The following is a 16,016-nucleotide window of genomic DNA, read 5'->3' on the forward strand; positions in this document are numbered from 1 at the left end:
CAAAACCTATATTTCTGTCCATTTTTCTCTCCATACATTTTAGACGATTAAGTGACACTGCTTTACTATCAGGTAATGTTACATCATCATTCTTTCACAGACCTATTTCAAAGTGATTTCCAACTCGATTAATGGTAATTTCCATTATTTTCAACGCCCTATCATCTTCTTTAGATCTTTCATTTTCTTCCGGGCTTCTTATGCCAGAATTGTCAATTTTGAACGATTCTCTCACTAGATTGTGAATATCTTCATCAATTTGTTCTTGAGATTCACAACAAACGTGAAATATTAAAGACGATTCATCAGCAAGTTTCTCCTGGGGGTATCTGCCATTTACTACCCATCCCAGTAATGTTTTTGATACAAACGGTGTATTCCAGTAACTTTGATATATTTTCCTCGCAATAGTCAAAGCACATTGATCCTGACCAATAAGAATTGTTGGTTGTGCATCATAAAAGGAAAGTACAGGTGATTCTTTGATGTATGGATAGATTCTACTCAGGTATTCGACATCAATGGTTTGTCTTGGAAGTGAGAGTCCACTTACAGTTCGAACTTCATCCATTTTGTATATTTTTTTTGAGTTCTCTTTCATTGAAGATACCTCTTCTGTCACTTTTGTGGAGTTTTCCTCATTTTTGGTAACATTGTTACCATTGCTTGAAGGACTAGTCAGTCCTACTGTGAATTCCTCTGATTTGAAGTCGAAAAAACCAGGAATCAAACGTTTCAAGTCAATATCTTTATTTTATAACTTTTCAAATTATTATCAATGTCAAAATCGTCTTTTTTCATAAATAAACCATGATCAATTATTTTAACATACTAAGTGAACAACATTTATTTAAAGCAACAACACCTATTGAACTAATTAATTTGGCAAAATACGTTCAGAAGATGTGTCCCTTTGTGTAGAAGAAACTGGTAGATATTTCGAAAACCTTCTCGAAAGAAATACATTCTATTGTTTGTTCTTTATCATCATTATTATCATTGTTGAAGTTTCATTAATTAGTAGAGAATATAGAATACATAATCAGTTTTATTGAAATTATACTTTTCAATTACTGCTGTGAAAAGCTTTCTCAACATTTGATAGCTACTACTGAACAATTTTATTGACGAATACCTCTAGCATAAATCGTAACCGAAATTCTGATTCATCAAGATTATGACATGCGCTACTCATGCTCAACCAAGCGGGACTTCAGGCCACAATACTGAACCTATTCAACTCATTCATTTTATTCGGCAACAAAATATATTGAAATCACCCCCTAATTATCATCCCAATTAAAAATACTCTCTAGAAGGTTGACCGGTTTGAAGTGCTGAGTTTCCTGGCAGATGAGTGTCTCTTCTGTAAGATATTTTGTGCTTCAGTCGCACGCTGTGATTTTATCTGACTGACGTATTTACGAGTCTACTACTTATCCTTTGCAAGGATTTTTTGAAATGATATTTGAATTCATCCGAGTGTAGAAGTTGGTAAAACTGAATGTTTTATATTATTATCTGAAATAACACAAAGTGATCTTCATTTTCATTTTCAGGAAGGAAATCGATCAGATCAAAGCAACATCCACAATTAAAGCCCTAACAAAATCTTGTACTAACGTCCTGAGTAGAATTGCCGTATATCTCTGTATCTTAACGCATATCTCAACTGGGAATCCTCTCACTGCTACATACATATATACACTTGTTTCATTCTATGGAGTGCTTAAACTTTCCGTTACCGGGTTCGTACCTCAGGCGATGACACAGTTTGCTGAAACGCGAGTTTCAGTAAAGAGAATCCAGAAGTTTTTATTATACGACGAACTCCCAGAGAAATCAATAACCACCAACGCCTCAGCTAATGGACTCAGTACAAAGCATGGGAACGAATCTAGATATGGTGGTATTCGAATAAGCATGAACAATGTTACAGTGAGATGGTCGGACTCATTTCCTGAAGATACTTTACACTCAGTTGATTTTGATGCTACCTCCAACCAGTTGGTGGCTGTTGTAGGCCCAGTAGGTGGTGGAAAAACATCTCTACTCAACGTGATATTGAAAGAACTACCTCCACGTTCAGGTACTTTGGAAAATGAGGGAACCATTTCTTATGCTTCGCAAGAACCTTGGATTTTTGTAGGTAGTATAAGGCAGAATATCTTGTTTGGACAAGCTTACGAACCTAAGAAGTACGGAGAAGTTATAAGAGTGTGCGCTCTTGAGAGCGACCTCGTTAAATTTCCTCACGGAGACAGAACCCTTGTAGGGGAGAGGGGTGTCACCCTCAGCGGGGGTCAAAGAGCTAGAATCAACTTAGCCAGAGCGGTATACAAAGAAGCAGACATTTATCTCTTGGATGATCCTTTATCAGCTGTAGACACTCATGTTGGTAAACAGCTTTTCGAAGAATGCATCTGTGGATACCTTAAAAATAAATGTGTCGTTTTGGTAACACACCAAATCCAATACCTCAGGAGTGCCCATTGTATATACTTACTTGAAGACGGTAGAGTCCACTTCAAAGGTACTTACGAAGAATTGAAAACTTCTGAGACACATTTTATGAAGCTTCTGGCCGAATCCAAAAAAGAAGTGGAAGAAAATGAGGAAGTTCTTGCAGTAGAGAGTATTCACCGAGAAGGCAATATATCAGATGAAACGTCGCCTATGATTCCTCAGAAGGAAAAGGTAGCTTCTGGAAATATTACTTGGCACGTATACAGGAGTTACTTGAGGGCTGGGGGAAGTTGGTTCAAAATAGTTATGCTGCTTTTAGCGTTTATAATGAGTCAAGGACTCGGCAGTATGATTGACTGCTTTTTAACCATATGGTGAGTAATGAAAACTACTCCTATATAAGTGACTATTCATTCCAGGAAACCTTTTTAGGGTCAATTCGGAGCAATCAAGACACCAACAGAGCAATATAACATCATTGTCAACAGCATCTGTTATGAAAAATGTATCCGAGAATATTGTAACATCTCCTTACCGATCTGAAAATTGGTGGAATTCTAATCTTACAACGGAAATCTCCCTAATTATTTACAGCTGTTTACTCATGTTGAGTGTAATCATAAACCTAGTGAGTGAAATTGCATTCTTCAAATGTTGTATGAAGGCTTCAGTCAGGTTACATAATTCAATGTTTAGCAAGATCATACACTCATCTATGGGATTTTTTAATACAAATCCCTCTGGGAGGATTCTGAATAGATTTTCGAAAGATATTGGAGTGGTAGATGAAATTTTACCCTTAACTATCATTGATACTATTGAGGTGAGCTACACAAATGATAATTCGCTATTTCATTTTATTTGATAGGTTAGTCATTGCCCATTTACAGTGTAGTTACCTGATAATTTTCTTTTTAGTTTGGAATGTTGGTAGTGGCCGTAAGTTTTATCATTGGCATACTCAATCCCTGGATACTGCTCCCAACTACAGTTATTCTCATTATATGTAATTTTCTGAGGAAAGCATTTCTTATTTCGAGTAGAAACATCAAACGTATCGAGGGTATAAGTGAGTATTCTATAACAGGCAAATACAATATCGCAAAAAACTCTTCAATGATATTATGTTTGAACTATTTAGTTTTTCTATAAACTTTACACAGTGCGTTCAGCAAGTTACCTACTTGTATTTTCGAGTATTTTTCCAAAAACCACGATTTCTAATTTTTCAGCACGCAGTCCAGTATATACACATCTAGCTGCTTCTCTTCAAGGTTTATCGACTATTAGAGCATTTGAAGTCCAGGAAATCTTATCCAAAGAATTTGATAACTTGCAAGATTCGTACACCTCAGCATATTTCATGTTTTTGAGCGCAAACAGAGGATTTGGATTCTGGCTCGACATTCACTGTGTCACCTACATTTTTTTAGTAACAATCAGTGTATTTTTCATTCAAAATGGTAAGACTTGAAAATAACTCTTTAGAACGTATTAACTACTTGTCTTCAATATATCGGTCATAGAGTGAATAGGTATTGACATAAACTCACCATATTCCATAAGTTGAGGCAACTACTCCCTTCTTCACTGATATATATTTTAGTGCATAGTCTCAATGATCAAAACACTAAAGAACAGTACAACATCATTCCTTGATTCATTGTTCTGTGTTATTCAATCATTCCATTTAAGATATATTCCTCCACGGAAACATCATTGGTCGAACATTATTTGGAAATTGTGTGTGTATGCCTGAAAACTATTTCTTTCAAGTTAATTAATGATTGATGAAGAATATCTGATGATATCTTCCATTTGTTTATTGTCTTCGAATTACTTCTCACACTCAAAAGTTTTAACAGAATCGGGTATTATTTGTCATGTCGAACAATTTTCCCACGATTACACCTCAACCAAGTTAACACTGACATAGTATGAAACCGGGATGAGATTGAGATCTACTGAATCGATGATACTGGAATATTCGAAAGTCCATCCAGAAACAAAATATCGGTATTCAACAATGAGTACTACGTGTTACAATTCTGAATAAATTCGATTATATAATAGTTCTCGTTCTGCATGAAAAAACCATTTTTCAGAGTAATATAATATAATATAATATAATATAATATAATATAATATAATATAATATAATATAATATAATATAATATAATATAATATAATATAATATAATATAATATAATATAATATAATATAATATAATATAATATAATATAATATAATATAATATAATATAATATAATATATTATTTATTTATTTATTTATTTATTTATTTGATCCATACAAACTTGTTAAGTTTTATTACATGGATTCCTATTATTAACAATACATACAATGTAAATTCAACTTAAAAAAGAAATATATTTTTATTACGTACTCACTATAAGAACTGTTGGGGTACAGATTTAGGTAGATTTAATTTTCACGAAGATATATTCAGTATATTATTCAGTATTGTGTTACGGAAATTGGAATATGGTAAAGACCAATCAATATCCGTTATTTCATTGAATTCATTAGCTAATATCAACATGGTTGCGAGAGGTGATCTAGTGCTAGATATTGACACAGAAATATTGAACATAATTGTATGTCGAGTACGGCGTGAAGGGACATGAAACGGAATCAAGTGTAGGATTTCGGGGGAATCAATTCGATTATTAATTATTTTATATATGAATATCAGGGCTGACAAATTGCGTCTTTGTTCTAATGATAATATTTTGAATTCGCTCCTTAGCCGTGATGTTCGTATTAAATTGTAATCGGGCCATTTATGATATTTTTTAAAATAGAGATATCGAAGAAATTTGTTTTGAACCTTTTCAATTTCTTTTAAAGTAGTTTTGTATTCTCCTGTCCAAATTATTGAAGCAAACTCCAGTTTTGGTCTAACTATAGTATAGTAGAGTAATTTAATTGTATTTATATTATTAAATTCACGCGTTTGTCTCATTAAATATCCCAACATACGATTTGCAGATTTTACTAATAGCATTATATGCTTTGTGAAGGAAAAAGTACTATTATAAGTAATGCCTAAGTCTTTCACCTCGGTTTTTTCACCCAGGACCTCTCCATCCATATGATATTCAAATTTGATCACATCTTTCAAACGGGATATTGTTAACGTATAACATTTTTTTATATTGAAAAATAACTTATTAGTATAACTCCAATTCACAATGTTGTTGATGTCTTTTTGCAATGATACGCAGTCTCTAACAGTCTGAATACGTTTAAAAATTTTGAGATCATCTGCAAACATCAGACAATGTGAATGATGTAAGACCGAGGGTAAATCATTAATGAATAATAAGAATAGAAGAGGTCCTAGATTTGATCCCTGAGGAACACCGGAATTAGCATAAAATTTTCCCGAAGTGTTCCCATTATGTTTAACAATGAAATATCTTTAATCAGTTCAAGAAAATTCCTCGACAACCCAAATTTACTAATTTTTAGCAAAAGCACATCATGATTTACTTGATCAAAGGCTTTACGGAAGTCTGTGAATACTATGTCCAATTGAGATTTATTTTGTAAAGTTTCAAAAGCATGGTTGCTAAAAATAAATAAATTAGTATTTACTGACTTCTGGGTCATAAAGCCATGTTGTTCAGGTGCTATGTATTTATTTGCGAATTTATACAGTTTCGAATATATAATTTGCTCCAATAACCTAGACGGAGCACACATAATTGAGACACCTCTATAATTTTCAATTTCTATTTCATTCCCCGATTTGAATATAGGTATGGTAATAGATGTTTTCCAAAATTCAGGAAAAATATTTGACTCAGCTATTAAATTGTAAATATGAAGTAATGGACCTCTTAACCATTCATAACAGCCCTTCAATATATAAGGAGGGATGCCATCAATTCCCGCAGCTTTTTTGGGTTTAAGTTTTTTGACAGCTTCATTATAGTCAAGTTCAGTTATTGTATGTATTTGAAAGGAGTCATTTGTCATATTAGAATCATTCAGGTTTACATTGTATGATGCTTTTTCTTCACAGTAAACATATGAGAAAAAATTTGCAAACGATTCTGCGGTACCCTCATCTGCCACCATTTTGCCCTTATAAGTAAAGCTGCCTAAGCAAGTTTTATTTGTTTTTTTACTATTCACATAATTCCAGAATTGATTTATGTGTTTAGTAACATTCGATTCCAAATTTTTTATGTATTGCTTTTTCTCCTTCCTAATTAGATTTTTAACCTTCCTACGTAATTCTTTATATTTCTCTTTATTCCAATTAGATTTCATTTTAATTTTTCTATAGTAATTCTTCTCTTTCAGTACGCTTTTAACTTCATTTGTAAACCAAACTGGAAACTTTTTCGCATTTTTATAAAATATATATTTAGGTACATTATTTGCTATCACGTTGTTCCAAACTGTATAAAATTTATCCAGAGCCCTATTTACATCTGTTTCATCAAAAACGAGGCTCCAGTCGGCATCTCTCACCTCTATACTTAGCTGTTGAAAGTCGGCTTTTTTGAAATTATACCAGGACTCCTGTACTTTATATGTATGTTTTTTAATATTTTTTGTATTGATTGTGAAATTAAGAGTTGGATGATAGTAATCTTCTTTTACAAAAGGAAGAAAGTCTCTACTTACTACAATTGTATTATATTCCGACCCCATTATCAGGTCCAATATTCTTTCTTGATCATTTTTTATATCGTTAAATAACTTAAATGAATTGAAATCAATGAAATCTCGTAATAAGTTGAATTGCTCGTTGAAATTATCGTTGTCAATAAATGTGTTGGTAATACCCTGAATATTGAAATCACCTACTATAAATGTGTTAATAATATTGGTTATATGTTGTTGCAGGAATTCGTACATTGACTTATATGTATCATTTGAGCTGCTTGGTGGTATATAAATAAGGACCATAGTATATTTTTGATTACTCACCTTGAAGTCAACTACCAATGCCTCAAAAAATCTGCAATATTTGACATAACGTAATATTTTGTAATTTTTCTTAATTGCTATTAATACTCCTCCTCCCTTACTCTTATTAGTTAGTATCAAATCTCTATCGGCTCTGAGTATGTTATATAGTTCCGCGTCAACAACCTCCCCATCACTTATTTCATCTTGCAACCACGTCTCTACTGCTAGGATGACATCAAACTCATCGTCAAGTGATCTACTATGAAAATCAAGTAATTTTGTATTAAGTCCCCTACAGTTCTGGTAGTATACGTTCATGGTATAGGCCACTTGCTGAAAAAGTAGGTACGCTATGAGCTCTCATAAAAAAAAATTCAGTAATTCTGAATAAAAAAATGAATTATGGATTATATATTATGTCTGATAATGATCAATATAATATACTCCAAAAAAATGTTTGTATATGAGATTACACACTTGATACGCTCAGTCTTCAAAGTTTCCATAAAAATAGTTGTGATCAACAACCTTATCTTTGATATCTTGAAAGCATATTTCGCATATATGATAATAATAATAATAATTATTGTCAAAGAGAAATTCTTATTGACAAAGTTTCGTTAAACATTGCTTTTAAAAAAACATAGTCAAGTACATGAAATCAGAGTATATGCTAGTAGATTAATGAAAATATGTGGAGTCCTACCATAAAAATAATAAAAATTTGAATGTCACATTTGACAAAAAAATATATTGTAAAATATTTAAACAAAACAAAATTATATAAACTAGTGTTTCCCAAACTGTTTTGCCTGGGGACCCACCTTCATTGTGGAATTTTTTTCGCGACCCACATATTAAATAATACTATAATTATTATGACTAATAATATTTTTATTATTATTATTATGAAAATTCACTTTTGAGGAATACATCTCTGAAAGAAAATGGTGAAGATGACCTAATTGAAGATGAAATACAGTACAAAAAGACTTTTAATTCAAAATCTTAAAACTAAACAAATACAAAAAATGAGACTTATAAAATTATTGTGACTTATGGAGCTGGTGCTTACGATTTACAAGAGATTCTATATCTGGGTTGAAAGTTGAAAGCTTTGAACGCAGGTCACTTTCCACACAAAGTCTATTACTATATTCATTTTCTAAGAATACCGAAGTGGAACATGCCCTCTCGCACAAATATGGAGTTGAAAACCCCATCAGCTTTTTTAAGGCTATGTTCAAAAGGACTGGATACTCTCCCCTACCCTTCATCCAAAATGGAAAAAACAATTCAAAAATATTAAGTGTTTTTTATCTGTTTCCGCGGCCCACCCAAATTGCTCCTGCGACCCACTAATGGGTCGCGACCCATAGTTTGGGAACCAGTGATATAAACAAAATAACATACCTACACCAATATATAAACATATATACGCACACCCACATACACAAAAATAATTTTTTAATGCGTAAATAATGCATGAAATCACAAATATAATATGTATAAAATATGATTAAAAGGTATCGTCATAAAATTCTTGCCAACTATGATAGAGCCTCTCGATAAGAAAATTTTCAGTTGATTTTCGAAAGTCGTTACAGTGTACTTAGCATTTCAGGTAGTTAGGAGGATGATTAAACATGAGAGTCAATTGAGGATATGTTCTGTTTTATTTTTATGCACTAAACAACCTGTTTCTAAAATAAATATAGCATACAGTAATACAATTTTGTTTGCGACAAACAATGGCCTACAAGAAACTTGCCCCAGGATCTACAGTGAAATCTTAATGACCTTTTCTGCAGAATGAAAATCGACTCGAGTCGAGTTTGATTACTTACATCCCAGAAAGGGATCCCATATTTTAGATGTGATTCTACTAAAAAATTAATGTTGTATTCGTTTCGAACTCAAACAATCTAGGCTGTCAATCGCCTCGTCTTTGTTTTCAGTTGATATCAGTTTGTAACAATCTCTCGAATGAAAGAAAAATATTTTATAATTCAATTATCTGAAATCTGAGCACTTTTTTCCAGAAAAAAATGTGATTAAGCGTATATATCCAAGTCATTTAAATTTGTCTATTTCAAAAGAGTGTAGAGTAATAAATCATGAAGTGTCATAAAATTTGCCTGAATTTCGTTGTCGTCCATGGGCGTAGGCAAATCTTAGGATTATTAAACTTAATAATTAAAGTAAATTAAAAATTACAGACATAGATAATAATAAAAGGCCATTTTTGGGAAGTAATTTGGTCTAAAACTAAGTACCTACATGTATTTAGGTAAGTAAAATTTCTTAAAAAAAGATTAAGATTAATTTTAGTGGTTCTTGTAAACTTATTTAATATGCAATTTGGGTTCATATACTTGAGCATGATTTCTCAAAAAAGGGTTAACACTTAGTTCCGAGGTGCCATGTCATTATAATAATCCCTTTTTGACCCTGCCCACCAATCATGCAATACCTATTAAACCCAGGTAATTAAGAAAAAGGGTTTAAATATATTGTAATGGTGTCTTAAACATTCGAGTTATAATAGTAATTGTTACTACACCAATTAAACGTACAGTGATATTGTGATATAGAAATAGTGAAAAAGTTATAAAATGGGGACATTTACTCCAAAGAAAAGAAGTGTAAAAAATTCTCCGCTATCTGTTTGCGAAAAAGTTATAATTTTAAATGTATATGATTGCATAAAACACGATCACCCTAGTTTGTCTGTGCAAGAAAGTGTTGAGCGATGTGCCCGAATGACTGGAATTGGACAGTCCACGATTTTTAAATTATTGCGAGAAAGAAAGATATCAGGCCAGGTAAGTCCATGCAAGAGAAAATCAGGAAGACCAATAAAAATCTTAGATGAAGACACCAAATGTGACATTCGAAGAAAAGTTCATTCGTTTTATTTTAAAAAGGAAATACCCACTCTTGAAAAAATATTTATCGAGATAAGCCAAGATAACGATATTCCTTTAATATCCAGAAAACTTTTATGGAAAACTTTAAAAAGTATGAATTTTGCCTGGGAAAAGCACAATCGAAAGGCACTATTACTGGAAAGTGATGAAATTGTTTGCTGGAGACGAAAATATTTGACAACTATAAAGCAGTACCGCAGAGAGCAAAAGAAAATTTTTTATCTTGATGAGACGTGGATAAACGAAGGTTATATAGTCAAAAAAATGTGGCAAGATAAAAATATAACAAGTTCTCGCCAAGCTTTCATAGAAGGCCTTTCGACGGGTATTAAAGTGCCTTCGGGAAAAGGGAAGAGGCTTATAATTGCTCACATTGGAAGCGAAGACGGATTTTTAAAAGAAGGTTTGTTAAGCTTTGAGTCGTGCCGGACGGGAGATTATCATGAGGACATGAATTCGGATGTCTTCGAAGACTACTTCGGGGAAATGTTAAAATTTCTTTCAGCTGATTCGGTCGTGGTTATGGATAATGCAAGCTACCATTCAAGGCGCTTAGAGAAGGTACCAACTTCAGCTTGGAGAAAGCAAGAAATTATTAACTGGCTGTCAAAAAAAGGTATTCAGTTTGAGACGAATTCAGTAAAGAAGGAACTACTAGCCATAGTAAAACAACATAAATCTCGCTTCATGAAATATGCCGTAGAAGATGTAGCAGAAAAGTATAAAGTAACTGTGCTGCGCCTACCGCCATATCATTGCGAATTAAATCCTATAGAACTTATATGGGCACAAGTTAAAGGATATGTTGCAAGGCACAATACCACATTTAAAATGAAAGATGTCAAGGTATTGTTTGATCAAGCCATTATGGAAATCACATCAGAAAACTGGCAAAAAGCAATCCAGCATGTTTTAAAAGAGGAAGATAAAATGTGGGAACTGGACAACTTGGTCGATCAGGTGGTTGACCCTATAATTATAACACCAGGGGATGATGACAGTTCTTCGGATGAAGACTATTCTGATGTAGAATAATTTAATTGAATTGTAAATATACTGTAGCGGGATAAGCAATCTGGACAGAGACCAGTGTATCAGTGACAGTGACACTTTTGCTTAGGTTAGGGTTTAGAATTAAGGGTAGTCTGAATAATTATTTTCTCGGAAGGTTCTCGAAAATTGTACCTAGTAATCTCTAGAACATTCAATTAGGGTATAAATAGAGTGTTGTTAAACGTTAAGGGAAGTTCACAGTTTTAGTATTGTTCAAGTGTCAAATTGTAATAACGTATCCAGTAAAGTTCTTGTCGTTTTTGTGAATAAATTGATTTAAAGTCCCCACAAGTGTTTCAATACGTAAAGTTCGTTCGTGTGTGTTTGTGAGTATTTCCCGATTTCGGTTCGTATATATTTTATTGTTACATTTTATATTTTTTTAATAACACTGTTCTGCTGTATTGAATTTTTATTTCCTTTAATATAATTTTTATGAATGCATATTCTTTTGGCAATTATCCCACTAGCGCGCCTCTGGCTCAGTATTTATCCGTCGATAACAATGGACAAATCCCTTAAAACAGGGTGATACCTACCTGCTCTTTATGAAACGACATAATTTTGCAATGCGGACTAGGGAAGTGACAGAATTTATTGACGGATCACCCTGTAGCGCTTTTGAATACTTAATGAGATTTTATTACTCTACACTCTTTTGAAATAGACTATAGATTATAATTGTACTAATTTCTCAATGCAGAATCATTCGGTGGTAATGTTGGACTTTCCCTTAGTCAAGCGATGTCACTAGCAGGAATATTCCAGTGGGTGCTAAGACAATGGAGCGAAACTGAGAACAATATGACTTCCATAGAGCGGATTCAAGAGTATGTAGATATTGAACCAGAACGGGACTCTAATTCATTCATCCCTCCAGAATCTTGGCCAAATTCCGGAGGCATTGAACTCGTGAATTTGTCCTTAAGATATTCTGCTGACGGCCCGTTCATTCTTAAAAATCTCGTTCTCGAAATAAAACCAAAAGAGAAGATTGGGATAGTTGGACGGACAGGAGCCGGAAAATCTTCTCTCATTCAGGCTCTTTTTCGCCTGACAGACATCGATGGAAGCATTTTGATTGATGATGTGGATACAAAAAACGTTCCCTTGAAAATACTCAGATCGAAAATATCAATTATTCCCCAAGAACCTGTTTTGTTTTCTGGTAGTCTCAGGAAGAATTTGGACCCTTTTGATGACTACAACGATGAGGTATTGTAATTTATTGAATATATACTTATTCACTTATGTAAGGGTTGAAGCTTCCTTCCTTCCTTTCTTCTTTATAGGCCGCTGCTTCCTATTCAGGCGCAATTGGGTCCAGCTCAATACCTGAGGTTGTCTTTATCTGAGCTAAGCTCATGAACAACCCATTAATTTGTTCAGTTCTTCTGTTCAATTTGTCCACTTTTTAGTATGTAAAAAAAATTAATTTTGTTTAGAGACGGACATTATTTGTTTGGTAAAATCCTATCTCCACGTGGACATCCGGTCTATCCCTGCCTTCAACCGGCGTGAATGGGGACAGGGGTTATGTAAATCCACTATAACACTCCCACGTGGACATCCGGTCCACCCCGGCCTCCAACCGGCGTGAATGGGAGTGCTGTTTCTCTTCAACACTTATAGACTGTTCACAAATATGTTTAATTTAATGGTGGCACGTTCTATGACATTCACGACGCAAACTGAGTTTCGTCTCCGACAATGGCGTCCGCGTACCTTCTTTGTGGACGGTTGCTGTCGGCACGTCCGTCCACCACCACATCAGAAACGAAACTCCAACGGTTAAAGCTGTGAGTGTCAGCTCCTTGTATATCATGGCATGATGAAAAATAATTGCTTTGTCATCCCTGATTTCGTATACTCCTCTTTTCCTCTGATATATTGGTGGTGAATCAGGAGAGTAATAATAATCCAAACGCGTAGAATTGATTAATATTATATTAAGAAGCTATAGTCATTATATTTGTTTCAATATACCTACATTTATGAAAATTATTCACATATTTCAAAATGAATTATCACTCAGTGAGTTGATGAATCACGGATTATTTTTTATGGCCTCCAGAAGATACAAATTATATTCAAGAACTGAGTTTGGAATGTACAGCAAGGACTAATCAAACTATCCCAAATTATTTTCAGATACTGTGGAATGCTCTCGATCAGGTCGAACTCAAAACCATCGTGTCTGAACTGCCAGAAGGTCTGAATAGTGAAATGGCCGAAGGCGGATCCAACTTCAGTGTGGGACAAAGACAACTAGTTTGCCTTGCTCGTGCCATAGTTCGCAACAACAAAATTCTAGTTCTAGACGAAGCCACAGCAAATATCGATCCGCAGACAGACTCACTGATACAGAATACCATAAGACAGAAATTCGACAACTGTACAGTATTGACCATTGCTCATAGATTACACACCATCATGGATTCAGATAGGGTCTTGGTCATGGACGCTGGAGAAGTGAAGGAGTTTGGTCACCCACACTTGCTACTTCAGAATGACAATGGGGTCTTTCAGGGGCTGGTGAAAGAAACTGGATCAGCCATGGCCGCGAATTTACGAGAAATTGCAAAGCAAACTTCACAGAATATCTCAGGTACTTAATTTTATTCATTGATGTGATTTAATAAATATATCTATTATTTATGGAGGTTTTTTTAACAAAGATAACTATGAAAAATTATTGGATGAAAAGAATTTTTTTGGACATATATTTCACTTTCGCTACCCGAATTGTATATACAAGAAAACAGGTGAAAAAGTAGAAGGCCAAAAACTTTCTTTCTCAAAAATTAATTTCCCCTGAAAATTACCCTTTCAATTTGAACAAGATTCATATGGCTGGGATTTATTCATAGAAGCGAATGAATGTTATTTATGTACTGTCATCGATGACATGGGTGGATTTGACCCATTCCGCGATAAAGAGTCGTAGTCATTAACGAATTGAGTGTTTTTTCTTATGATGTTATCCGTATTTGCTACTGAAGAGCGATAAGCCAAAAATCGGATGTCTAGCAGTGAGGATGACAGTGTTCCATGTAAGTGAAATTTTACTTCTTTCATTAACTGTATTGTGTAGAAATCCTGTGAATGATATTTGATTTGATTCCATCACGAATGTTTGAAATAAAAACGGAATAGAAAAAAGTGTTTTTTGTATAATTCAGCGTTCATATAAAAGTGTTTGTTTAGAAAGTTTTTTTTGTCTAATTCAATGTTTATATGAAAATAGCTGTTTCGAGAGGACTTTTTCTTCCAGTTTGTGTCTGAAAGTGATCTACACATCTTTGTATGGAATTAAATTGTAGAAGTTGGTTCCTTTCTTTCTTTGGAAGATCCCCACATTTTTGTATCAAGATGGAGAAGTAGAAGGCCAAAAACTTTTTCTTCCAAAAATTAATCTCTCCTCAAAATATACCTTTCCAATTAAAAAACATGCAGTTTTGCATGTTTTGCAAGAAAGATACCAGATTTCAAATCCAGTAGCTCTTTCTACATCTAAGGTTGAAATTATATTTTCAATTCTTTCTTTCAAGAATAAATTGAAACAGCAAATAATGCAGTCTGCAACGCAAGTGAGGTGATCAAAAAATCTTTCAGATATCTAGTCAGAATCTTCTGTTTTTTTCACCTTCTTCAGTGAAAATTGCTTCTATGACTTTGAGTTGTTTATTTTTTTACCAAAAGTTTGTAGGATGATTTTGACATCGATATGCGGGTTGCATTTAAAAATGCAACCATTAAAAATGGTTGTTTGTTGTTTTTTGTAACTTCAACAGCTTGTTTTTCAACTACATTTCGCATTACAATGGATCTGTCAATATTACATAATATTCGACAAATCGATTTCTAGGTGAACAATAATCTACAGGTTGCTTCAATGAAACGTTGCATGTTTCCCTTCTCTTTTCATACATTTTGACGTCGTATCGACGATATATGTAACTTTCGACTATCAAGTTGGCGGAAATTCGGATAAAAAAACCAATTGCCAGAATTGTCGACGTTTCGAAACTTTATTGTTCTATCTTCAGGACTCTGAATTGTCGACCTTTCGAAACTTTATTGTTTCTTCTTCAGGGCTCTGGAGATGAAACAATAACATTTTCGAAACTTCAACAATTCAGCAATTGGTTCTAGTCAACATTTTGCCCGAATTCCCAACAACTTAACAATCGAAATCATATTCAGTGGTCGCCATCCCATTCAAAACTAGAAATATGTAACTTTCTTATACTATTGAAACTACTTATTCTTCTGATATATCTGAGAATAAAAACTTACAATGGTTTTGTCATGAGTTCCGTTCCATGGTGAGAGATAAGTGCTTTCAAAATATGAAAGTCAAAATCAGGTCCGTATTTTATTATAAAGTCTATCATTGGTCAAAACAGGGTAGTAAATCAGATGTGATACAGGGCCGAATGCAGGACAGGAATCGCTACAAAAACAGGTATGTATTTGCAACAAAGGTGAAGGTGGCCATCATTAGACGAAACGTACTTGCGAAATTTAATGACACTTAATGAAAGAGTGTATGAAAAAATCCAAAAATTCTCCTAGTATCTTTTTTGAAAAGTAAGAGCTCCTAATCAAATATCTT

At 33.6% G+C, this 16,016-nt stretch overlaps 1 protein-coding gene across 3 annotated transcripts in view; it reads left to right on the forward strand.

Moving 5' to 3' along the window:
• The window catches only part of LOC111512003 (ATP-binding cassette sub-family C member 4), a 36,388-nt gene extending 22,334 nt beyond the window's left edge, over window positions 1–14,054 (forward strand). For all 3 annotated transcript variants that reach the window (XM_074175015.1, XM_074175014.1, XM_074175016.1), the window contains 6 exons: window positions 1,560–2,840; window positions 2,899–3,289; window positions 3,385–3,535; window positions 3,699–3,929; window positions 12,102–12,613; window positions 13,550–14,054. In XM_074175015.1, the coding sequence (XP_074031116.1) occupies window positions 1,560–2,840; window positions 2,899–3,289; window positions 3,385–3,535; window positions 3,699–3,929; window positions 12,102–12,613; window positions 13,550–14,014 (3,031 nt within the window). In that variant the 3' untranslated portion in view covers window positions 14,015–14,054. The remainder of the gene's footprint in view (window positions 1–1,559; window positions 2,841–2,898; window positions 3,290–3,384; window positions 3,536–3,698; window positions 3,930–12,101; window positions 12,614–13,549) is intronic.
• The last annotated feature ends 1,962 nt before the right edge of the window (window positions 14,055–16,016 follow it).

This window comes from Leptinotarsa decemlineata, unplaced genomic scaffold, assembly GCF_025532065.1.
Source record: "Leptinotarsa decemlineata unplaced genomic scaffold, Ldec_3_MD MMD2_tig00000882_RagTag_RagTag, whole genome shotgun sequence".
NCBI lineage: Eukaryota > Metazoa > Arthropoda > Insecta > Coleoptera > Chrysomelidae > Leptinotarsa > Leptinotarsa decemlineata.